The sequence below is a fragment of the Amblyomma mixtum genome, chromosome 4 (genome assembly GCF_055824585.1).
Source record: "Amblyomma mixtum isolate Tamu chromosome 4, ASM5582458v1, whole genome shotgun sequence".
NCBI classification, from domain to species: domain Eukaryota; kingdom Metazoa; phylum Arthropoda; class Arachnida; order Ixodida; family Ixodidae; genus Amblyomma; species Amblyomma mixtum.
This window is the reverse complement of record NC_143015.1, coordinates 17062149-17087643: the sequence shown is the minus strand read 5'-3', so window position 1 is coordinate 17087643 and position 25495 is coordinate 17062149. Positions and strand designations below refer to the sequence as shown.

The 25495-nt window shown below is 49.3% G+C and overlaps 1 protein-coding gene across 1 annotated transcript in view; it reads right to left on the bottom strand.

Moving 5' to 3' along the window:
- Positions 1–25495, bottom strand: part of LOC149345781 (lipase member I-like) — a 54358-nt gene that overhangs the window by 14761 nt on the left and 14102 nt on the right. The window contains exons 4-5 of the mRNA XM_089541199.1: positions 7579–7728; positions 1112–1306 (exon numbers count right to left, since the gene is read on the bottom strand). Of these exons, the coding sequence (XP_089397325.1) occupies positions 1112–1306; positions 7579–7728 (345 nt within the window). The remainder of the gene's footprint in view (positions 1–1111; positions 1307–7578; positions 7729–25495) is intronic.

The following is a 25495-nucleotide window of genomic DNA, read 5'->3' as shown; positions in this document are numbered from 1 at the left end:
CAATGGCTAACGGGAAAAATGGAAATTTATATGTATGGCATCCCGTTGGGATGGGTCTGATGCACTTTTCATGGTTTAATCGCTTTGAACGATAACATGGTGCCTTGATGTACTGATTTTTATCAATTCTAATATTATTGTTGCAAAGACGAAAAAGAAACTTCATCGAAGCTACGCGTCACCGACAAGCAAGGTAGGGATACGCGCTTTAGCTCGCAGTGAATATGCGCTGTGATGGCTTGAGTCACAGCTATAAATATACCGAAGGGACTTATTTTGAATTTTTCTAGTTTTTCGCTCAGGTATCACTGATGAGGCTATTGACGGTCATTGTCAGCGAAAATAAATGTACTTCTCGCAGCTTAGCACTTTTAGGAACGAAATCGTAGCTAGCGCTGAGCTCCATCGTGTACGTCTTGCGTCGAGGCTGCTATAAACCACTATTAAATAAAACATGCCGCTGTAACTGCGACGACACTGGAAGAAAATGTGCAACGCATGGGCTCACTAAGAATGGAAGTAAAGAGACTAAACCACCTAAGTATTTTAAACCTCAGAAATTCATCCAACGATTCCGCAGGAAGAACAGCCACGGGACCATTCTTCTCTTCAGTGGTGTAGCTTGTGCTTTTACTTTATCCCCCCACATACCAGCCTGCTACGAGGTGGTCGGGAGTATCCCCCCACATACCAGCCTGCTACGAGGTGGTCGGGAGAACAGATTGCCGCGGAAACGTGCACATAAAGAAAAGGGGGAACATGCCTCTCGCCCTCTTCTCTCTTGATGCTCTTCGCTCTCTAGCTGGACGCCGGCTAAGTTGGCTGCATTTTGGACACTTATGGATGCCCCGGCTGGTGACGATATGTAAGGTATAAACCCATATGCACTGCCGTGAGTGTGCGCGTGATTGCTCTCGAGCAGAGCGATCACCCACAACACTTAAATTTCTCGATCATAGGTGCTCAGAAGACAGCGCGCGCTTTTAAAGAAGTTTGGGCTCTGAGGTGTTATAAAGCTTTGAAGTGTTTGGTAAGAAAAGAAACATTCGCGACAACGCCAGATACTTTCTCAAGCCACGTAATAAATCCGCCGTCTTAATCACATACTCACATGTCCACTTGCAACCCGGTTGCGAGCTTCCCCCGTTTGGGTAGAAATCTACGTGGCCTAATGGCTTGGTCATGCCAACCTTGAACCGCCACCAGCTTGTCCCTGCCGATGTGTGGATTACGTCGACGAAATCGCCATTCGTTATGTTTAAGTGGCCAGTTTTTCCTTCAAAGAATATTGATGCCGGGTCTAGACCTGAAAAAGAAAAGCATCTATGTGACACTGGTGCTTTACATTCCGAGTTATTGGTGTGTCCTAAGAAATAAGGTGCAAGAGAACTCAGCATACTATTAGCCCATTCTAAACTTTCACTTGAACGGACCTTCTGCCATAGCTTCTTCCATGGCTATGGCCATTTATAGCCATAGCTTCCATGGCTTTGGCTATGGCTTCCATGGCTTTGGCCAGCTATGGCCAAAGCTTCTGGTCATAGCTGGTTAGTGGTGCTAGGTGCCGGCGCCGTAATGTGAAAGCAAGCAAGGATCAAAGACAAAACACACATTACCTCGTAGCCAAGGCATCTCAGCTAAAGCACGCTGTATTCGAGCAGTGTTCAGATGGGCGCTGTTTTGCCCCAGAATTGCAAGAATAAAAGCTGTACTGGAACCTCACATGGCAACAGAAGACGCGGTAATCGACAGGGAAGCACCTTTCAAGCAAGGGCTGGGTGCCAGCATGGACTATAGGACCTATGGGACTATAGTATGAAGTTACGCCCCATGTTCACAGGGTCTCGCACGGCCTGAAGGGGGTCACCGGTAAATTCGGCGTAGAGGTCCTTCTTTCTTCACCTTGAAAGATGTCCCGTTTTTGCAATTTAGGAAGGAAATATAAGCAAAATAACGTTCTGTGTGCCATTAATCACAGGAGTAAGTTCGTGCACTGTAGATCGCAACCTATCAAATTCCGCTGAGCTGTGGTAAGGTGTACGTCGGCCAAACTGGCGGCTGCATCAACATTAGATGATTACAGCATGCCATTTGCTTAGCTGATTCAAGGGGCAGCATCTGCCTAAGCATTGTAATACTTCCAAGCATGATGACAAATATTGTAATCAACTTTTCGACAGGACTAAGGTGATCGGACGCGCGAAGGATAAGAAAGAACGGGAAATTATTGAAGCCTTGGAAATCACGAGATTAGGGCCTGACAGATGTGTTAGCGATGTTTTCGTACACCTGTACCGCAAGGAGTTGGAGTTTCTTGGTTTCACAAGATTATTGTGGCTTTTGTCTTCGTGTTTGGTGCGCATGCGCTTTGTATTTGAAGGAAGGAGGCGCTGGTGCAATAAACCAGTTGTTAGTCTGCGTTTGTCCCGTGTGGTTCTTCTCTCTTGTCCCGTCCTTTTTGCGCAGTTATTCTTTGTTCTCATAGCTTTGTGCTACTTGCTCTTCCCGAGCGACCAATCGTTAATTTAACTGCCGCCTGTCACAGTAGGCCGGTTGTGATGACACCGCAAGGTCACGTGAGCTATGTGGGCCGCCTGCCTCCATGGCTGCTCTCTAGGTGCCCCCTGCCAGAATCATGCTCGCGACTTTTTGCTCACAAGCCAACAACGGATTTTCTGGGAACGGGACCTGAACGCGATAACGTTATGCTATCGCATAAAAATAAAAGAAGCTGAAATCAGTGCGGCAACCCGCATTGGAGAAACCCAAGAGCAAAACGTCGACATATTATATCGACGTCCGTGGCTTTTCTCAGGTCCATGTGTTATACCGACGTTCATGGTTATTTGACGTCTAAGTGTATTTTTCCCGTTTAGTTAATTACATAATTAGTTATCAACAAACGAATTTTTCCCGCGCTAGCATTTTATCACACACTGTGTATCACAATCACACTTTTACAGATTGATCTGCAGAGAACGACTTAATCGTGCGCAGATTTTTTGCATGCAACAAAACGACAGACGAAGCAAGAGGACACAAAGACGAGCACTCGTCATTGTGTCCTCTTGCTTCGTGTGTCGTTTTGTTCGCGCTGTTCCCTCCCACGATCCATCATGTAGTGTATGGTGACCAACTCGTAAAAGACTTATAAGTGACCTGGAAGAAGGCATGAATTTTCCCCTTAACCTCAAAGTGACCAAACTCAGAGTGCCACTCACACTTAGCAGTGAGAGCCAACTAATGGTTCCAGCATCTTAGAGTGAAAAAGCCTTTCAAGGTTGTTGTGCTACAGCAATGTGCCGGCATGTTGGCTGCACAAAGTAATTCGTCGACACTTAACCTACAGCCCGTGATACATAGATATTGTTGCATACAGCACGGCATGGACATACAGTTCGCGGCTGTTATGGTTCTTTGCATAACCGTACTGGTGATTTTCCACATTTCATTGGCCCCAAAGCTCAGAACTACACCTTTTATTCACGGCCATTACTGCCTTAAGAGTGCGATTCAACGACATGTAGACATTTTCCGCTGTTTGACGAAAGAAACACAGGACTGATTGAGACATGTAAGGCTTCGGTTGGAAGTATTGCACTTCAATGTGCTGTCACCCATCATTCGTTAAGGAAGCCCTTCACTGTAGAAACGCTTAACTTTTTTTAAAACTATTGGCATATACTTCCGGACTGGTGGGTGCATCAATATTAAAAATGGTTAATACTGTATCTGGATTTTTATCTCTGTAGTAAGAATGTACACACAGTCTCAGAGAACACTACATTAGCTCAAAGAGAAATGTTACTGGCGTTACAGGTGTACACGTACGGAAGTACAGCTGTGGTGAATAGGAGGCAAAGCAGGCTTCGGTCAATAGATACAATAATAAGTGCATGATAAAGGAAGTTTCAGGAGATGCCACAGTTTACTTCATGTGATCCTTCGAGCAAAGGCAGAAATGGACACAATTTTATAGCAGCCTTCCAATATATGAAAAGGACAAAACCAAAAAGGCATAACACAAAAATCAAGAGGGTTATTCAATACAGCAGTTAAGCCGGGTACAGAGTAATGGTAAATATATTAAATGATCAAAAACGAGCAAAATAGGAAACATAATCCGGGACAAAAACATTTCAGAAGCTTGCTCAAGTACGACAGCACACTTTCGGGGCCTGCAACGCCCTGAAGTGGGAGTTGCCAGGCTGATGATGTCGAGAAATGATAGCGACCTTCAAATCTGACTCGGCTCATTTCCAAAAAATTAGGACCGGGCTTTGCTCATGTTGAAGGTGTCTCGTTGAATATATAACCCTGTGACCACCCTCGTTACACCTAGCAGGTGGCCGCATCTGCGCCCTGCCACACCTTCCAACCGTGCACCTCTTCCCCCTGAACATGCAGCGCTGACAGACGAGGGACGAAGGAGAGACGACACACGCAAGTCTCTCCTTCACCCCTCGACTGTCAGCGCTGCATGTTCAGGATGTCAAACCAACTTGCCCAGCAACACAACAAACCTCTTCCCCCTTGTCTCTCCCTCCTGATAGCAGGTGTCCAAGCAGCACAAGTAGTCGGCGCAATATTGGATACACCTGTACATTGGCGAAGGCCCGCCCTACAAAGAACAGTAATGAAACCATCAATTTCCAATATTAAGCCGCTTACTAGCGCTCCTTGGGTGGCTACATCTGCTACCTGCCAACCGTCCTTTCCCCCCGCCGCCTTTCACCCCTGCCCTCCACCTTCTTCCTTTCCACTTGTAGTGGAGCGAAGGGAGACGCCGAAAAGAAAGACTCCCTTCATATGAAAATGACTGAGATAAAAGTGGCAAAAATTTATAACAGGAGCGATCAGAATCACAATAGAATTAGAGCTGGAATATTGCCACCAGGCGGCTCCAGGTAGCACCAAGAAGACAAGGAGGTTTTGCACTCGTGCCTTGAGAGCTTTTCTGAAGCGCTGCCGGTTAATGGTGTCTCAGTCCTTCATTCCGTGACAATATAATCAACAGTGGAATAGAAGTGCGATACAGGGAAGTGTGGGGCAAAATGTGACATTTTGTTATTTAGCGGCAGCTAAGTTTTAAACCTACAATTGAATTAACCTGATATTTGGCTGAAATGATCGGTCACGTGAGTTCAGTTGCGTTGAGTTGTAGTATGCTGATCTCTACACATAAGCTTAACGCATATAATTTTGTTGCTATTGAGCGGAGAAAAAAAATCCGCAGTGAGTCTCGGTGAATGAGAAATTTGTCAAAAAGAAGCAAACTTTTGCAGAGCACTTTTTTCGGTACTGTGCAGCACAACTTATAGGGTGTCCTAAATTTATTTACGCATTTGCTTTTTGCAGCGATGGCTTAGAGGTAGAGCATCCGCCTATCATGCAAGAAGATCGGGGCATCGAATCGCGATACCACGCAAGTCTCCATCGGGCTAAAAAAAACGAAAAAACTCCGCATATTGACGGAATTGCATAACCACGCGGGGGCTGCTGCCTGATCTCTATGACCAGAACCGACAAATCGGAGAATTCAGTGCGAAGGTAGGCAAGAAGCAGGCTGGGTACCAGACTATGGCACAGGATCTAGGAACAGCAGGAGAGAGTTATTAGTAGATTTCACCGATAGAAAGAACTTACGGGTCATGAATACCTTCTTCAGCAAATGAGAAAACAGAAAGTGGATGCGGAAAAGCCTTGGAAAAGCCCCAATGGTGAGACTAAAAATGAAATATACTTCATACTGCGCGCTCACCCTGGCATCGTAGAGGATGAGGAGGTCCTCGGAAAGGCCCATTGTAGCGACCACAGAATGTTAAACTCTCTTATTAGCTTACATCTTAAAGCAGCGCGATACACAGGACGGGAGAAAGAAACAAGAGACAACACGAGCGCAATCTAACAACTGGTTTTTGTTCCTAGAAGGGTTAGTTATATACGCACCTAACACAACGATAAAACACAGACACATCGCGATAGCCCCCACAAACCCGTACGCGCATGTAGTGGACTGAAAAAAACCGCCTCATCCCAAAAAAGCCATTCAGCATCTTAGCACATGACCTGCAATCAGCCGGTCGCCACACATTCCCCGAGAGCGCGAATCTCTTTTTCTTCGAGATTAATGGAAGGCGAGGCGACACATGTGTCAGACTGCTGGCTTATCAAAAACGCCTCAACTAACTCCCTGCAGGTCCTATCTGGGTGACAGAACAGGATATTAGTCCTGTCCAAATGGGGGAAACAATCTTTACAATTCCCGCAGTGCAAAGCCAGGTTCGATGACACTGCCCCTTTTTACAGACCTGCGGTGCTCAAACAGCCGCTCATTAATACAGCGGCCTGTCTGGCCGATGTACGTCTTGCCGCAGGAGAGCGGTATTGAATAAACGACTCCAGTGTTACAAACGACCAGTGCTTTTTTGTGGGAAACTGTGCATTGATTCCTTGCTTGGTCGTCCCGGCACTCGATCTTCCTCCTCATCGCACTGCATACTCTGCTCAGCTTATCCTTCGCTGTAAAAACCACTTTCACTCCAAATCTCGAGCCTACCTTCTTCAACCGGTGAGACATGCCATGAACGTACGGAATCGCCACGGTTCTTGTAAGCGTGCCGTCTTTTTCTTTTGCTGGACATACGCCCCTAGTCAATATCCTCTCGGATATTTGAGCCAGAGCCATATCCGGATAACCAGCGTCCCTCAGTCTCTGAACCTGCCCCTGGAAGCTAGTCTGAACCCTATGGGAGCAGGATTTCCGCAATGAAGCCGTGAGACATGCCGTCGCTATTCCCGCCTTGACCAACCTAGAGTGCTCTGAATTGAAACTGAGGAGCGGCTTAGCTGTTCTTGGGTTATATTCCCAACACGTTCCTGTGTCACGGCAATTAACTTTCAGGTCAAGGAACTGAATCGAACCCGAGTCTGGTAATTCAAACGTAAAAGACAGACCCTGGCCTCGCTCTTTGAAATTCCTAATGACATCGGTAACACTCCTGGGGGACCCTTGGTTCAGAAATACTAAAAAATCATCAACACAGCGAAACACTTTCACAACTACGTCCTCAAGATCTTCATCCAGTCTCATGTCCATCCTGCTGAGGAAAATGTCACTCAACACCGGGGCGACCCGAGACCCAATGCACACACCAGACCGTTGGATGTAAACCTTCTCACTCCATCCAACGAAGGTCGAACGCAAGTAAAAGGACACAAGTGCAAGGAAACTTTCCACTAAAATGCCACAATTGGCAATGAAGTTCCTTTCGTCGTTATCCTTGACAATGCAGTCCTTGACGTTCTCCAACAGCTCAGCATGGGGTAGGGAGTAAAACAAATCCTCCACGTCCAAGCTAAAGGCATAAAGCCTCTGGTCCTCCCTCCGAGATAGGAAATCGACTACCTCAGTAGAGTTCTTCACCAAAAAAGGGTCGGACAGCTTGAGGGAGCTTAAATGACTCTGCAAAAAGCCTGAAACAGCATGCTGCGAGGTGTCACGCTCCGATACAACTGCCCGAAAAGGGACATCGGGTTTGTGGGTCTTGACAGTGAAAAACATGTCCAGCACCGTACCTTTTCTTTTGTTGACAGCAGCATACAGAGCATCCAGGTTCATCCCTTGTAGCATACTCATAGCCTGCTTCTTGATGGCAGCAGGCCTCAAAGCCACTTGCATGAAATTCTTTTTGACAGCTTCCTCTGCCTTCCTGGTGAACACATCTCCTGGTGCAAGAACGAAGAACCCTTCTTTGTCAGAAAGGAGAGGCCTCAGGCCTTCAGCTGCCAAGTAGTTGATCAGTCCCTTCATAGGTCTTGACGTCTTGTTGCCCTTGTAGTTGCCGACGATTTCTGAGCACTCACTGACGCACCTCTTTCTATCGCCTTCGGGAACGCCTGCCGCACTGCCGGAATTGTAAAGATCGTTTCCCCCATTTGGACAGGACTAATATCCTGTTCTGTCACCCAGATAGGACCTGCAGGGAGTTAGTTGAGGCGTTTTTGATAAGCCAGGAGTCTGACGCATGTGTCGCCTCGCCTTCCATTAATCTCGTAGAAAAAGAGATTCGCGCTCACGGGGAATGTGTGGCGACCGGCTGATTGCAGGTGCTTGTCTTGTGCTAAGATGCTGAATGGCTTTTTTGGGATGAGGCGGTTTTTTCAGTCCACTACATGCGCGTACGGGTTTCTGGGGGCTATCGCGATGTGTCTGTGTTTTATCGTTGTGTTAGGTGCGTATATAAATAACCCTTCTAGGAATAAAAACCAGTTGTTAGATTGCGCTCGTATTGTCTCTTGTTTCTCTCGTCCTGTGTATCGCGCTGCTTTAAGATGAATCCGTTCCACCTTGCCCAGTTTTCTTTTCTCGTTATTAGCTTAGCTTTGAAGAGGGAACATAGGAAATTAGTGAAGCGGAAGGCGATTAACGAGTTAATGGTAAAACGGGGAGTATAGACATTCAGGATTTCGCTGCCGAACAGATTTTCCTCTTTTACTGAAGAGGCGGCCGTAATATTGTCACGTGCTTCCATAGAACCTCGACGGAAGAAGCAGAAGATGAAGGACCAGCAGAGAGAAAGGAAGAAAAAGAGCTGAAGGACGCTGGTAGGCTTCCTGCTTCCATCCTGCTCCGACCGATCCCCTCTGTGAATAACCCCCCGTGCGTGCTAAGCACGTAACAGTTTGGTGGAGGTGCGGGGTATCGACCACGGAGCATTCCATCTACCGAAGGAGCCGTAGACGCGCAGGCTTCCCACCACTGCCATCGGACATGCCTGGAGACGACAATGCCGAGCAACCCGGGACATCCACAGCGAACAACTGGCCACATTACCGAGAGCCCCGCACATTTTTTGGAAAACCTGAAGAGGACGTTGACGAGTGGCTGAAACACTACGAGCGGGTGAGCAACTACAATCGCTGGAACGCTGCTACTAAACTGGCTAATGTGGTGTTTTTTCTTGCCGCCACTGCCCTTGACTGGTTCGACAATCACGAGGATACACTGAGTTCATGGGCAACCTTTACGACCGAAATCAAGAAAAATTTTGGGGATGAATCGGCAACAAAGAAACGTGCGGAACAGACATTGCTTCACCGCGCGCAAGTACCCGGAGAAACTTGCACGGCATACATCGAAGCCATCTTAAAGTTATGCAAGCTAGTTAACTCCAGTATGCTTGAAGAAGACAAAGTCGGCCACCTTCTAAAAGGAATTGCGGAAGATGTTTACAATTTCCTGATTAGTAAAGAGAGCCTGAGCACCACCGCTGACGTTATAAAACATTGCAGAACATTTGAAGCTCTTAAGCTGCGTCGAATTACCCCTAAATTCGGAAGATTGGCCAATGTCACCTCTATAGCCAGTGTTGAAGCCTGTCCTCAAAATTCTATGGCTGATATGATTCGAGAGATTGTGCGCGAGGAATTGTCCAGATCCCGGGACACCTTCTGCCGCACAGAATATCTGCGGCACAGTTCTGCACCGGAGGAAGATGTTGCCGCCCTGTCGACTCCGTGGGCTCAACCTAACAGCACTTTGCCCATGGACGATCGGAACATTGCCCAACGTTATGGCCACCAGCCGGCGGTGAGGAGGCCCACCTACCCAGAAGACGTTGTTCGTCAGCAGCGAGATCCTGGCTCCAGCCAACGTCGCGACTTTGTTCGCCAGGACTTTTATGCCGGTCGCTGGCGCTCTCAACCTTTGTGCTACCGGTGTGGCATTGCAGGGCATATCGCTAGATATTGCCGCCGTCGTTTCGCGACTTCTCAAGACTGCCAACCCCCGGCGCCTACTTACGGACAAGTGCACACCGCGCAGCAGCGACCCTTAACGTCCGCTTGGGACCCATACCGTCCGAGCACTTTGCGGAGTTCATCACCTGCATCTGACCGCAGTGTGACGCCGCCACCTCAGCGCCAACGGCGGTCACCTTCTCCTCGACGTCGTGCATCCCCTCCGCCTCCGGGAAACTAGGAGGCGCGGCCAATGGAGGTGAGGCCGCCGGCGAGTCGATGACGTCAATTATACCTCTGCCCGTGTTTATGTTGAAGAACAAACTGGAAGTGTTTATTGATGGTGTGAAAACAATGGCTCTTGTGGACACTGGTGCTACCGTATCCGTTATGAGTTTGAGGTTTAAGAACCGTTTAGGTAGGAAAGTGATGTTTAGTGGTGACCGTGCAGCGTTATTCCGTGGTGTCGGTGGTGAACCTTTGGTTCCACTTGGTGTGTGTGCTTCGGATGTTGTTATTGGTGGTCTAACGTTTAGAACAGAATTCGCAGTGCTACCACGGTCAACGCATGATGTGATTCTTGGAATTGATTTTCTGCAAGAGTGTGGTGCAACTTTAGACTGTCGTACGGGAGAAATTGCTTTGAATTCTTCACTACTTTCAGCTCTTGTGGATAACTCGACACCGGATTTTGGAGCATTTGCGGTGGAAGAAGACACTATTGTACCAGCTTTCTCCGCAGCATTCGTGCGGGTTTCCTCTATTCACAATCAGTGCGAACCTTTTGAAGCTGTGGTAGAGCCTACGACACTCGCCTGCTCTAAGAAGAGTATCGTCGTGCCTCGTTGCGTCGTTCCCGTGGTGAGAGGCCGTACTGAGCTGTGGACAGTGAACCACTCTGAAGAGCCAGCTGTGTTGCCCCGGGGCCTCAAACTCGCCCGTTTCGAGGAAGGTGTGTCAGGTTCCGTCGCGACGTTAACCAACTCTGTCAGTGAGCAGCACGTGAAAAGAGATATGGAGACCCAAGTTAAGGCTATGATTAATCAGGCTCTTCCCACAACCGAGCGTCGCACTCTAGTGGAACTCCTTCTGAAGCACGTGTTCGTGTTCGACTTTGCCAAAGACGATTCTACACCACCGCCTACCAGTCGTATTCATCACACGATCAACACCGGCTCCGCACCTCCTATACGCCAGAAGCCCTATCGAGTCTCAGCCACTGAACGTAAGTTAATAGATGACCAAGTTCAAGAGATGCTAAAGCGAGGCATAATTCGAGAGTCTTCAAGTCCTTGGGCAGCTCCAGTTATCCTTGTGAAGAAAAAAGATGGCACATGGAGGTTCTGTGTTGACTACCGTCGCTTAAATACGGCCACGAAGAAGGACGTCTACCCGCTTCCACGTATAGATGACGCAATTGATTGTCTGCACTCCGCTTCATACTTTTCTTCTATTGATTTGAGATCCGGCTACTGGCAAATCCCCATGCACGCTGCAGATAGGGAAAAAACGGCATTCATAACACCAGACGGACTTTACGAGTTTAACGTTATGCCTTTCGGATTATGTAACGCACCTGCAACATTCGAGCGGTTCATGGATACAATCCTGCGTGGCCTTAAATGGCAAATTTGTTTATGTTATTTGGACGACGTTGTAATTTTTGGCAAAACGTTTAGTGAGCACAACAGCCGCCTGGATATTGTGCTTGATTGCATGGAACGAGCTGGCCTTATCCTCAATTCCAAGAAATGTCATTTTGGGAACCGTGAAACAATTGTTCTTGGTCATTTAGTTGATAAAGAAGGTGTTCGACCAGATCCAAAGAAAATTGAAGCTGTCAAAAGTTTTACGGTGCCTCAATCAGTGAAAGAGCTGCAGAGTTTTTTAGGGCTCTGCTCGTACTTTCGACGCTTTATAGCTAGGTTTGCGGACATCGCTTACCCACTGACGTGTTTGCTGCATAAAGATGCACCGTTCAATTGGACCAGCGAATGTGACGCAGCTTTCCGACATCTGAAATTTCTTTTGACCTCGGGCCCCATCCTACGCCACTTCTGCCCATCTGCTCCAATTGAAGTGCATACTGATGCAAGTGGTATCGGTATCGGCGCTGTACTTATACAACGCCATGGTCACGATCAGCACGTGGTAGCATATGCCAGCCGGTCATTGAGTAAGAGCGAAAGAAATTACACGGTTACTGAGCAAGAATGTCTCGCCGTTGTTTTCGCTGTACAGCGCTTCCGCTCCTATCTGTACGGGAATGCTTTCACCGTCGTGACCGACCACCACTCGCTTTGCTGGCTAGTGAGTCTTCGTGACCCCTGTGGCCGGCTTGCTCGATGGGCTTTGCGCCTACAAGAATTTAATTTCACTGTGGTGCATAAAAGCGGCCGTAAACACTCAGATGCCGATTGTCTTTCCCGTTTGCCGCTTCAAACGACTGATGACGACGCAGACAACTTTGATGAATACTTGGCGTCACTTTCACAAGCCTTCCCCGATCTTCAAGTTTTCCGAACTGAGCAACGCAAAGACCAAACATTAACCTCTTTGTTTGATGCCGCTCAAGATTCTGTAAAGAATACTTTTTGCATTCGCGACGGTTTGCTTTATAAGAAGAATTTCGCTTCTGGAGGAGCACGGATGCTTCTTGTCGTACCCGAAAACCTACGCATCACAGTTCTTGAAATGATGCACGACGACGCCACGTCTGGGCACTTGGGAGTGACACGCACACTCCACCGCACACAGCAACGATTTTACTGGCCTAACATGCGTTCAACCATCCAGCACTATGTAGCCAGCTGTGTGCAATGCCAGCGCTTTAAGCTGCCGACTTCAAGTCCACCTGGCAAACTGCAGCCAATCACACCTCCAACAGCCCCGTTTGAGCAAGTTGGCATTGACCTCCTTGGACCTTTCCCACGGTCCTCGAAAGGAAATCGATGGATTCTTGTGTGCGTAGACCACTTAACCCGTTATTGTGAGACAGCCGCGATACCAGCTGCTACTGCGTCTGAAGTATCTAACTTCTTACTTCGTTTCGTCATTCTTCGGCACGGCCCTCCTGCAGTTCTCATTAGCGACCGTGGACGCCAATTTACAGCGGACGTTGTTGAACAACTTCTCCGCCTCAGCAGCTGCAGTTTTCGCCACTCCACGCCATATCATCCCCAAACGAACGGTGTGGTAGAACGCACTAATCGGACGCTCACCACCATGCTTGCTATGTACGTCGCTGCAGATCATAAGGACTGGGATGGCGTCCTCCCGTTCATTACTCATGCATACAACACAGCGCAACATGAGACAACTGGCTACAGCCCCTTTTACCTGCTCTATGCTCGCTCGCCTCGCTGTGGCCTTGACACCATTCTACCATTTTTCATCCACGACGAACCTTCTCTTGCGACCACACTCTGCAGAGCTGAAGAAGCTCGCCAGCTTGCCCGCGTTCGAATTTTATCTTCGCAAGAGCGTTCCAAGAACCGCTACGACGTCCAACACCAAGAAGTTTCTTATGTTCCTGGTGACATTGTGTGGTTGTGGACCCCTCTCCGCAAGCGTGGTCTGTGTCAGAAACTGCTATCCCACTACACTGGACCGTTTGTTGTGTTGGAGTGCATTAGTGACGTTAATTACGTTATATCACGACTAACCGCTAGTGGTCGACGGTCACGCCAGTCTCAGGTGGTGCATGTAGCCCGCCTCAAGCGATTCCATCCCAGACGGTCTATTTAACTCGCCCGACGGGCTTCGTCTGCGAGGAGGGAAATGTCACGTGCTTCCATAGAACCTCGACGGAAGAAGCAGAAGATGAAGGACCAGCAGAGAGAAAGGAAGAAAAAGAGCTGAAGGACGCTGGTAGGCTTCCTGCTTCCATCCTGCTCCGACCGATCCCCTCTGTGAATAACCCCCCGTGCGTGCTAAGCACGTAACAATATTTAAACAATGAGCTATAATCTCACAGCTATCGTTACGGAGTGCGCCGTAAAAGTGGGCGGCAGGAGGGCTCGACAGGTCACCGCAAACACTCTCAGGCGACTAAAGATGTGATTAAGAAACGCCAAAGCATGAGGACGTCAAATTCCACAGACAGAAAGCACTGGAAGAGGTATCGAATTAATAAATAAGCGCAAGGTAGGCGACATAAGGAAATTTAACATGGAGAAAGTCGAGCATGCCCTATAGAATGGAGGTAGCCTCAAAGGAGTGAAAAGAAAACTATGCACAGGTGAAAGCCAGATGTACGCACTAAGAGACAATCTAGGCAACGCCGTTAGCAATATGGACAAGATAGTTGAAGTAGCCTAAGAGTTTTATACAAACTTACCGTAGAGACTGTAATCAGAACGTTAATGAGGGACAGCAATGGGAAATCCCGCTAGTAACGAAGGAGGGAGTAAATAAAGCCTTAGGAGCAATGCAAATGGGGAAAGCAGCTAGTGAGGATCATATAACCGCAGATTTGTTGAAGGATGGAGGCGAGATTGTGCTAGAAAAACTATCCACCCTGTACACGCACTGCCTTGTGACCTCGAGGGTAACCGAAGCTTGGAAGAACGCTGACATTATCTTAATTCATTAGAAAGGTGACGTCAGTGATTTGAATAATTACAGTGCGATCAGCTTACTGTCCGTTGCCTAAAGCGTATTTACTAAGGTAATCGTTAATTGAGTCAGGTCAACCTGAGATTTCAATTAACGAAATGATCAGGCAGCCTTCCGTAAAGGGTACTCGACGACACACCATATTCACGCTATCAATACGTAATAGAGAAATGCGCCGAACACAACGAACCCCTATATATATCCTTCATTGATTACGAGAAGCACTTGACTTTGTGGAAACCTCAGCTGTCATGCTGGCATTCCGGAATCAGGCTCTAGAAGAGTGTTATGTGAAAATATAGCGGCTATTTTTGTAGACGCGGCAATATCTATAACGATTGCACACCTGCCATAGTGCTCTATACAGTCAGCAATAAAATTCCAGCAAGGAAAGGTGTCAGGTAGGGAGACACGATCTCGCCAATGCTATTCACCGCCTGTTTGCAGGATGTAATCCGGGGCCTGAAATGAGAAGAGTCGGGGATAAGAGACAATGGAGAATGCCTAAGTAATCGGCGATTCGCTTATGACATTGCCTTGCTAAGGCACTCAGGACATGAGCTGCAAAGCATGATCACTTAGTTACACAGGCAGGACCGGACGGTAGGGCTAAAAATTCACATGCAGAAAACCAAAGCAATGTTCAACAGTCTAGCAAGGCAACAGCAGTTCACAATTGGTAGCGAGGTGCTGGAATTATAAAGAGTACGGGCCTGCATAGAGCAGGCAGTGACCGCTGATCCGGATCATGAGATTAAAATAGCTAGTAGAAGAATAAGAATTGGGTGGAGCGCATGTGGCAGGTTCTCTCAGATCATGAGTGGCAGGTTACGAGTATCCCTCCAGAGAAAAGTATAAAAAAGCTGTATCTTACCAGGAGTCACACACAGGGTGAAAACGTAGAGGCTAACAAAGAGGGTTCAGGTTAATTTAAGAAAAGCGCAGCGAGCTATGTAAAGAAAAATGATAGGTGTGTAAAGACGAAGACGAACATTCTGTGTAGCTTCGGCAGTGCCATCGCTGCGCGTGCTTTGGGCTCGCTTTGGCTGACCGCAGACTGTTGCCACCCTGCTCCTGAGGTCCCAGTGCCTTTAATAAAGCCCCGTCTTACATTTGGTGAAGGTGCTGGGTGTCGATCCCAGTACCCCGTCTTACAGGTGTAACGTTAAGAGATCGGAAGCGGCCGGAGTGGGTGAGGGAACAAACGCGCTTTAATGGCATCCTAGTCGAAATCAAGAGGAAGAAAGGGGCCTGGGCAGGTCATGTAATGCAAGAGCAAGATATTCGCTGGTCCTTAAAGGTAACGGAGTGGATTCTGTTGAGGATTTGCGGGGTCGCAGCGGAGCACCAGAGAGAGACGACCAGCGTGGCAGGCTTCTAGTTCCGAACTGCGTGTGCCGGGCGTGCGCTCCGAGCACGCGCTTTCGTTCTTTATTTTCTTCTCTGGCGGGAACGCCGATCTCAGCGCCTGCGCTTTATAGCGTCGCCGGGCGCTACAGGGCCCCCCGCCTAGACGGAACGTCGGAATGGACGTGCCGACGGGGCAGAGATGGAGTAGCCACGGCAGGCAAGCAGGCAGCTAGAGTAACAGTGTCCCCACGGGGTCGCTACAAGGTCCGGTAAGTTCAGGTCAGGGGCCGGGAAGAGCAGTCGGGTGGAGTGCGCCGGCTCAGGTGGACGAGCCTGGCTGCTGCGCAAGGGGCGAAGGATGCAGGGTCCCGAGCTGACAACGGACATGGGAGCAGGGGAGGCCATGGTCGGGCCGTCACCGACTGTAGTGCTGCCCGCGGACACAAGTGTCGTCGGTGTGGGGACGTTGGAGCTGGTGTCGGTGGGAATCTGGCGCGCCGCGTACGTCGTCACAAGCTCTGGAGTGGGCGAAACGGCTCCGTGGACTGACAGCAGCTGTGGTGCGACCGTTGACACAACGGTGACAGCTGAGCGATGCGGGAGGAAGTTGCTGGGCTCAATTCCAGGTGCTTGGGCGAAGCGGGAGTGACAGTCCGGAGCGACTGGCCAGTGCTGATGCGCGTGTGGGCATGGTTGGCTGTAGGTGGCTGCCAGGAGGTTGTGGCAGTGAGAGGCCGTGGAGCTGAGACGGCTACATCAGACGGCTGGCTAACAGCGACAGACACAGCTGGTGGATGGAGAGTTGCTGCACTACTCGGTGTGGATAGCTCTGCCATTCGTTCCTGAAGGTGGCTCAAGGCAGGCACCAAAGCAGACGCTGGCTGCGACAGTGTCGAGCTGCCAGGGTCAGACTCCGAGAAGCGGGTGACAGTACTCAGGGCTTGGGGTGCGGCGTCTTGGGCAGGCGGTGTGGCCGCCGGGGTAGTGGGGCTGGTATCTGACAGATGCTGCGGTGCCGGCAATCTCACTTCGCCTTTAGCACGATCGCTCAGGTCAGTGACTGACGGCTTTGGCGGAATGAGCGATGAGGCGGCAGGTGAGCTTTCGGCTGGCAGCGATGCTACGCCGTAGGATAGAGAAGTTGGCGGAATGGGGCACTCGTCGAGGAAGAGCTCGACGGACGGCAGCACTACTGGAGATGAGAGAAGTTGCTCACCGGGCTGTGCCGTAGGTGCTGTATTGTCCGTATGGGAGGCAGTATGGCCGGAGGCGCTGAACATGGTGGCGCGAGGCGCATCTGTCGCTGAGTGCGCTGACGTGGCAAACGGCGGTGGGCCAGGCACCTCACCGAGCTGCTGAGGGAATGACTGCGGACTTGGGGCCGTGGAGTCATCGCACAGTACTGCTAGCGTAACCGGGGCAGCAGCATGTGCTGCCGGAAGCGATGCGGTAGCGTCTGGTGCGGTCGGTGCTAAAGAAGCCGGGCCGGAGACGCTGGACTGGAATGGCGGCGAGGCGGCGAGGGGCTGCTGAGGCGGGCCGGGTTCTGATGAAGGCTGCGTGGGCGCGAGCGAGGCCGGTGCAAGGCCAGAGGCATGCGGTGGCGAAAACGGGTCCGCTGCGTCGTAGAGCGGCGGCGGAACGTAGTAGGCGCCGAAGTCCGCCAAGACGGCCGCACGCAGCTCGTCGTATGGCCGGCAGCCAAAGGCAGAATAGGTGAGCCGACGTAGGAGGTCGGGCGGGAGGATGTCGCAAAGGACTGCGTGTTTGAATGGCTGGATGGTGATGCCGTTCAGGTACATCGCAGCCTCCAGTTGGGCGAACCACGCGCCGACGCCTGTAGGCCGGAACGCCGGGAGCGGCGGGTCGAAACTTGGGTGCTGCCAGTACGCCATGCTAGGACGCCGCAGGGAAATAAGGCACGGTTCGCCGGGTCACCACTGTTGAGGATTTGCGGGGTCACAGCGGAGCACCAGAGAGAGACGACCAGCGTGGCAGGCTTCTAGTTCCGAACTGCGTGTGCCGGGCGTGCGCTCCGAGCACGCGCTTTCGTTCTTTATTTTCTTCTCTCGCGGGAACGCCGATCTCAGCGCCTGCGCTTTATAGCGTCGCCGGGCGCTACAATTCCAAGAGAAGGCAAGCGCAGGAGGGGGCGGCAGAAAGTTAGGTGGGCGGATAATATAGAGAAGTTTGCGGGGAGACGGTGGCCGTAACTGGCAAAGGAGAAGGTTAATTGTAGAGACATGGGAGAGGTCTTTGCCCTTCAGTAGGTGGAGTCTGGCTGATGATGATTATGACCGCTGAAATTTGCGCTTGGCCGATTCGGACCACAATTGATGTCGAACCATAAGAACATGCCAGAGTCGATTGGGGACTCCAAGTTTGACCCTTGTCATTTTCAAAAATTTGGTCAGGCCACCCCAGATATATTTGTTGGCCGCTTTGAGATTTGCGCCATCTTGTTGTTATGATGTCGCTTGTGAGGTCACCATTTACGCCACCACGCTCTGGGACGTCACAGACCGGTTTAAGCGCAGTTAAACTCCGGCTAAATTTTATTTACAGGATTAGGTCGAATTTGATCAGTACTTGCTTCGCAGCAGCGACTTTAGCAGCTTGCTGCATGGCTTTCCGGAAAGTGTGAGCAGGAATCTACACTTGAGGCCACCACGCAAATGAATGGCAATCTTATATAGCCGACGAGACGCGGTTGTACTAGGCACTTGCGAGGAAGCTTCCTGCATCACCGACGGGGGCGAGACGGATTTCTTGAGTGTGGAGGAACTTGATGTGCAACTGTCGTGTGCTATGCGCCACCTGCTGTCAATAGCTTCAGCGGGGAGGTCTCCTCTCCCTCGACTGTGTACGTGACGAATATAGTAGGGGGGTAGGCTTAGGACTCCAGGTCTAGCAAAGGCATCAAGGCAGCGGCCCGTGTCAGACTCGTTGCTCCGGGATGGCACACAGATACGTGTGGATGGTGATCCAGGTTAGTATTGAGCTACTGTCACGGATTCCCAGAGGACACTCGGACCTAAAGAATGGACTAGACGACAGGTGTACCCACACAGACGCACATTTATTACACCCTACTCGACACAAACACTAGCACACAAAACTAATTAACAAAACTAACACAAAACACAAAAGCTACCAATACACACGGCCAGGGAACCCCCTGTCTACTAGCATTCGGCATTCATGCTCACGGTTTGGTGCTGATGAAGCGTTGCTTGGGTCCAGTCAGTGGCATCTAGGTAGCCGGCGTCGAGGTGGCGTTCGAAGTGGTCAGGCTGGAGTCGCTGGCGGCGTCGTGGGCGGCGTCGTACGAGCTCCCGGCCCAAGTACCCGTGGAGGTGTTGCTGGCGACGTTGTCATTGTGGGCACCAACCATAGGGGTGGCAACAACGCTGGAGGCACCCTTGGCCGTAGCAGTTGGTTGCGTCAGCCGTTGACTCCACAGAGCGGGCTCAGGAACGGCAGGAATTCTACGGTGCGGCGCCGTAGAACTCGAAATCACCGCAGCAGTAGCCGGCGTTGCTCTCTTCCAGACGAGGTGCTCATTACCCGCCGGAACCTCCGCTTTCCTGTTCTTACTCCCCGTGCCCCACTGTCCCTCGCGATTTTATAACCTTGGCGTTGGTACATGTCATCCTTGTCGTCGTCGTCATCGTCCTCTCTTCTCCACCAATCATCTCTTCCCCCCCACCCAATACTTTTTGCTCATCTTCTTTATTCTCGCCGCCGCGGTGGCTCAGTGGCTATGGTGCTCGGCTGCTGACCCGAAAGACGCGGGTTCGATCCTGGCCGCGGCGGCTAGAATTTCTTTGGAGGAGAAATTCTAGAGGCCCGTGTACTGTGCGGTGTCAGTGCACGTTAAAGAACCCCAGGTGGTCGAAATTTCCGGAGCCCTTCACTACGGCGTCTCTCATAGCCTTAGTCGCTTTGGGACGTTAAACCCCATAAACTAAACTAAACTATCTTCTTTATTCTCGGGTTAATACACGTTAGGCTTATCATTATCCTCATCATCTTCTCAAAACTTCTTTACTTCATTATTTTATTTCAAACTTCCTATTATATGTGACAGCTACTTACAATGCTCTTGATAGCTGTTCAGGTGTGTTGAAGGAATTTTGTAGCTCTTATTCAAGACAATGCTGGATTCCATGCGCGACAAGAAATTTCTCTCCGGCTTCACATAGCGCCAGCATCATCAAAATGCGCGATTGGGGCAAATGGTGTAAGGTCCTGGAAAATCCTTGCTGCACGCACTTAAATTATGTCGACAACGTTGATTTACGCTCACTTCTAACCATGTCTGCATTCGCCGCGAGCAGACGGCACGCAGAAAGTATGGAGCGTAGGTACACGTTTAAAGTGCTCTCCTTATCGGCAGAGGTCTCTATCCTCCGTAGTGCGGGAAGGAACTAATAAGATGGAGACAGTTGCACGCCGGGACAGGTTGAAAGAGAACGAAAGAGACATTCTGTGCTGTGACTGGCATTGCGTGGCGCGTGCCCGCTGGCATTTCCGCGCCCCCGCTTGAGGTCAACAGCGACCAGTCGCGGAAGTTTACCCGCTTCCATAGAACTCGCGCACAAAGAGAATGGTGCATTCTTGCTACGGGACATTCTTACGGGAGGTATACTAGGTGGGCCGCCTGTCGCTCATGCTGAGTGCCCTGCTTGGCGTCTAAGGGGCTGGGGAAGGGAGACGTCGTGGAGTGTGGATTATGGCGTCGGAGCCAAGGCCCAGCGGCGCAGCAGACGGAGCAGGGCTGGCGCTACTGCAGCTCCGATGGGAAGGGGATGGCACGCCAATGCGCGCGGGAAGGCTGTCGTGAATCCGTCGAGGCCCACGACCGCACATAGAGGTGGAGATGAGCCGCCACGCGCTGGGATTGACGCATGGACGGCCAGGGTAGCGCAGGCCATTAAAGATGGCCTCTGCCCAGCGCTTTAGCCGGGCTGGCGGCGGGATTGCGTTACTGGGCCCCTGCTATGGCCGGACACTAGTGTGCAGTGAAGCTGCATCCGCTTTCCGGGCCGCCAAACAGAATTCCTTTCTGACAAAGGTACACTATTGTTAAAGCTGTTCATGTAACTTGACCAAGAAGTTAATAACGACACTAAATTACAAACTCAAACGTTTGCACGCCTTTTAAACATTAAAATCATTTAAACAATAAAAACCCATTTTGTTGACTGTTAGGCTTGCCCCGCGGAATACTACAGGATGCGGCGACCGTGGCCCACTGCCGCCAACTGCTGCTTTCTTTTTAAGTTGCATCCTAGTATAGGCATAATACGCAGCGAGGACTGCAGACAGCCGGGGATGACTGCAGGAAGCCGCGCGAAGTGTAATTCGGGCGACTGCAAGGGGAACCACCATATCGCTACTTCGAAGTAGCATCGCGGCGCGGTGTGGATACACAATTGGCACCCGCAAAGAATTATCGCTCTACTAAAATGCGGGCGACAACGTGATATAAGCTTGAGACGACATCGCGAGGGAGGCAGTGTGCGCACAATTCCACAACCAACCGCACAATCAGGCATTGGTGCAGGAAGTTGAGCAAATATCCATCTATTTCTCCGTCCACAAAGCTTTCTTCATGACAATCAATAACTGTTAGTGGAGTGTTTCTTGTAGAAGGAAGATGTGTGAAAAATAACTAGTTGTCTGTAATTGTACATATAAGTCTTGCCCGAATTCTTTGCCTCCATATATCGAAAAGCTGAAACAGCTGATGAGCTGTACTCAAATTTCGCATTAGAAAGTAAAGCAATCATGGGCAATTTTTTTAAATCTTTGTGTTATCTCTAGTTGATGTCATGAAGGCGCTGAAACAATAAGGACGAGAGAGGCACATGAACACAGAACTTGCAACGGAGATTTATTCGTCCAAACTCTTACATTTTATGAAGCACCCTAGTGATATCACAGTAGCCTATCACCAAGCAAAAAAATAACGCGAAAAATAAGGAATTGTCAACAACACTCTGACTTCAGAAAATAGGTGCTACTTCTAAGACACAAAGATACATCCACTACTACACATCTGATAATAGCGAGTTTATTGGACTAAGTCCAATGATAATCTAAGCGCAAAACCATAAAGGAACGTAATTTGTCCTCACAAGGGACGCACACTTGGCCAAGGCAAACAGGGCCCGATCTCAAAATTCCTGCTTTAATACGTTGGGTGACAATGAATGAATGACCAACGAAAGCTAGCAAAAATTGGCGGACATGAAAACTAAAAATCTTCGAGAAATAATCACAGCTTCAAAGTACTACTGGTGACAATGAATGAATGACCAAGAAAACTTAGGAAAATTAGGTGGAGATGAGAACTTAACACCTTCGAGAAATCATCTCAGCGTCAATCTAAGCTGCATTTTGAAATTGAACTTGACCTGTTGCGATTATCATTCGTCTAACCGCGCTCGGGACTCCTGGATGAAGAAAAGAATAATATAAATCTTCAATATCGATGGAGAAGCCATGGTACACGAGGGAGGGCTGAATGTCCAGTTGCTGCGCGACGTACGAGGAACTACGAACCGGGAACGGATCATCTTCCATCAAAGAACCGTGGTGCTTTTGAAGGTAGCAACTGACGGCGCGTTGCCATGTTCCTCTTTCCGACACGATAGATCGTAGTAGGATTCCAGGCTTGTGGGTTTTAACCGTAAAGAATATTTCAAGGAAGCCTCTCTCTTTATCTTTTGCTCGCTTCTAGATGGCATCCACGTGCAAGTCATCGTAGTACTTGTCGTTTTCTAGTGCGTGTGTTGAATTTGATGTGCTTGATATTTTTGTTCATGGCCACAAACGCCTTTTCTAGGAAGAAACCCGCAGACAGAATAGCAAAGCCTCCATCTTGGTCAGAAGCGCCAGAAGGCCATTTTCTTTTAGGGCATTGGACACCTTTTAAGGAGCAGATTTTAGGGGGGTTAGCCCCGACGCACCTCGCCACGCAGGTGACACCGTCACCTATGATCCTATCTTTTTCACGCACCGTCGCATGGCCAGCCACTCTTCTAATCATGGCCAGTAACCCCTGCAGCTTCGCATACGCCAGAAATCTAAACTTTGGGCCTTTCTCTAACACTTACTTCGCTTTCTCTGGAAGAACCGCCTCACCAAGAACGACAAGCTTGCCGGAGCGATCACCAGAAGGCTCCTTAGACAGAGAAGTCAGGCTCGTCAACACACGTTGCCAGAGAAACTCTTTAGTCCTTGGCGCCAGCCTTTTCATTTCTTCTAACTGCCTGTGCTCTTTTTCCAGGTCACTTCCAAGCAACACAAGGGCACGTGCCAAACCATGAAACATGCGGAGCTGCCTCCAGTACTTAGACTTCAGTATATTGCAAACGCGCCTGATGCGGCCCCATGATAAAACAACGACTCATAAGAGGAGAACACAAGCACAGGATGAGCGAAAATTATTAGTTGATTTATTCAGAGGTGGAGACCCTAAGTGTAGAAAAAACCCGCGCACGTGCGCATGGTACATTCGCGACATGCCCTGAAACACGTGTACACTCATCATGTCCTGTGTTTCAGGGCATGACTTGAATGCACCATGCGTACATGCGCGGGTTTTTTCTATATTTAGCGGCTCTACCCCTGAATAAATCAGTTTATAGTTTGAGCTCGTCCTAGGCTTCTGCCCTTCTCTTATGTGTTGTTGTTTTAGCGCAATATAAGATTGCTTATATAAACCATCACCAACTAGCCCGACAACAGCTCTTGTTAAAGCCCCCGAGTTTGTCCCGACAGTTTGTTCCGAGAAAAGGCGTTTGGGGCCATCAACAAAAACTTACAACAGGTCAAATCCAACGCATGCACTAGAAAATGACAAGCAGTTAAAATCTTGGATGACTTGGACTTTGATGCCATCAAGATGCGAGCAAAAAAAGAAGAGAGGAGCTTCTTTGAAATAGTCTTTACGATTAAAACCCAGAAGCGTGGAGTGCCACTACGATCCATCGTGTCGGAAAGGGAGACATGACAACTCGTCATCTGTTGCTGCCTTCAAAAGCGTCACGGTTCTTTGGTCGAAGGAGATCCTTTCCTGGTTCGTAGTTCAGCAACTGGAGATTTTGCCCTCCTTCGAGTGCAATGGTTTCTCCATCGATATCGAAGGTTTATATTATTATGTTCCTCATCAAGAACTCCTAAGCGCGGTCAGAGAAAAGATCATCGCAAAAGGTGAAGTTATATTTTAACAAGCTGGGATTAGCAGTGACAGTTTTGTAGCTTTGTTAGAACTCCACTTGTGCTCGACCGCCATATCTTTTGAAGGAAGATTCTTTGTTCAGAAAAAAAGTGTCTGCATAGGGTGTCGTGTGGCGCCTGTACTCTGTGATATTTTCCTGTCAGCCGTTGGGAATTATCTCAAGAGTCAACTAAGTGACCCTCATGTTGTATTCATTTTAAAGCGAAAGCTTTACTACTTGCACTTTCAGCCTTTGCCGTGGCGCGGCGGTGCCACCATTGACCTTTAGTTGACCTTTGTGTGACGTCATCTGTGACATCACGCCGAAGAGAAGGGCGACCGACTCGCGCCGTCGCAAGCCGCGGCGGTGCCACCACCGGCGCCTAACTCCTGCGCTCTCCGCTAGGACCGCGATTGTGGCGTTATGCTGAAGAGATTAGGCTCGACTCACGTCGCTAGAAAGCAGTAGCTGTGCCAACCACCAGCGGCTTAACATTGCTTCGCAATCTCGCGCCGTCCGTGTGCGACGGCGGTGCACATGAACGGCGGCCTGACTGGACTGGATTGTACTGTTAGGAGAAGGTAAGTGACGCCAACCAAGGTTGGCGTCACTTACCTTCTCCTAACATTAAATTTCCCAACCAGACAGACTTCTGTCGAATGTTTTCTTTTGGATTGTACTGGACTGGACTGGATCGGATTGGATTGGATTAGAATAGATTAGATTAGATCAGATTGGATTAGATTAGATTACATTGGAATTGATTGCATTGGATTGGAGTGTATAACAGATGCATCGCCACAAGTCTAACCACAAGCACCACCACCAGCTACACTACCAGCTGAACCATGGCGTAGGTACGGATATTGCTTTCGCAATTACCGGGCTCAACCAAGCTAAGCCACAGCGAATTTTTTAGTATGTGAGATGATTTTTTTGTTATTCGGAAGAATGTTCCCTTGTCTGGTGTAGCAGCGGCAGCAATAAGAGTGATATCAGTTTTCACCACCTCACCTTTACGTGGGAGTTGCCAGTGGATCGGGAACTAAGATTGATATTTACTGATATTTATTAACGATCACCCAGGCTGTGCGTACAATCTCAGATCTAAGAAAGGACTCTTACCGTTTGAAAGAGCTCATTCAAAACTCTTCAAAAGAGCAATAATTGCTGATTCCCTTTCGAATGCTTTTGGAAAGTCGTGCCATCACTAGATGTCGTTGAGCTTTGACGCCTGAATTCAGAGGATCAAAGAAGCCGGTTACCCACTCCTCTTTATTGTAGCTGTCTCCGAAATATTACTCGACAAATTGAAGCGGCCTCATGATTACAGACTTCCGGAAGCATCAAAAAAATCTGTGCCCGTCATTCCTTACATTCATAAGGTGTCCCATGGCATAAAAAAAAGTGGCAAGTAAACATCAGATTCAGATTCTTCCCGTCAAAGCTCTCAAACATTTGCACCATGACAAAGCCAGAGAATAAAAGACCGGTTTGCACTATTAAACATAAAAAAGAGTTCACAAAATGCAGGTCACGAGTTGTATAGCAGATTC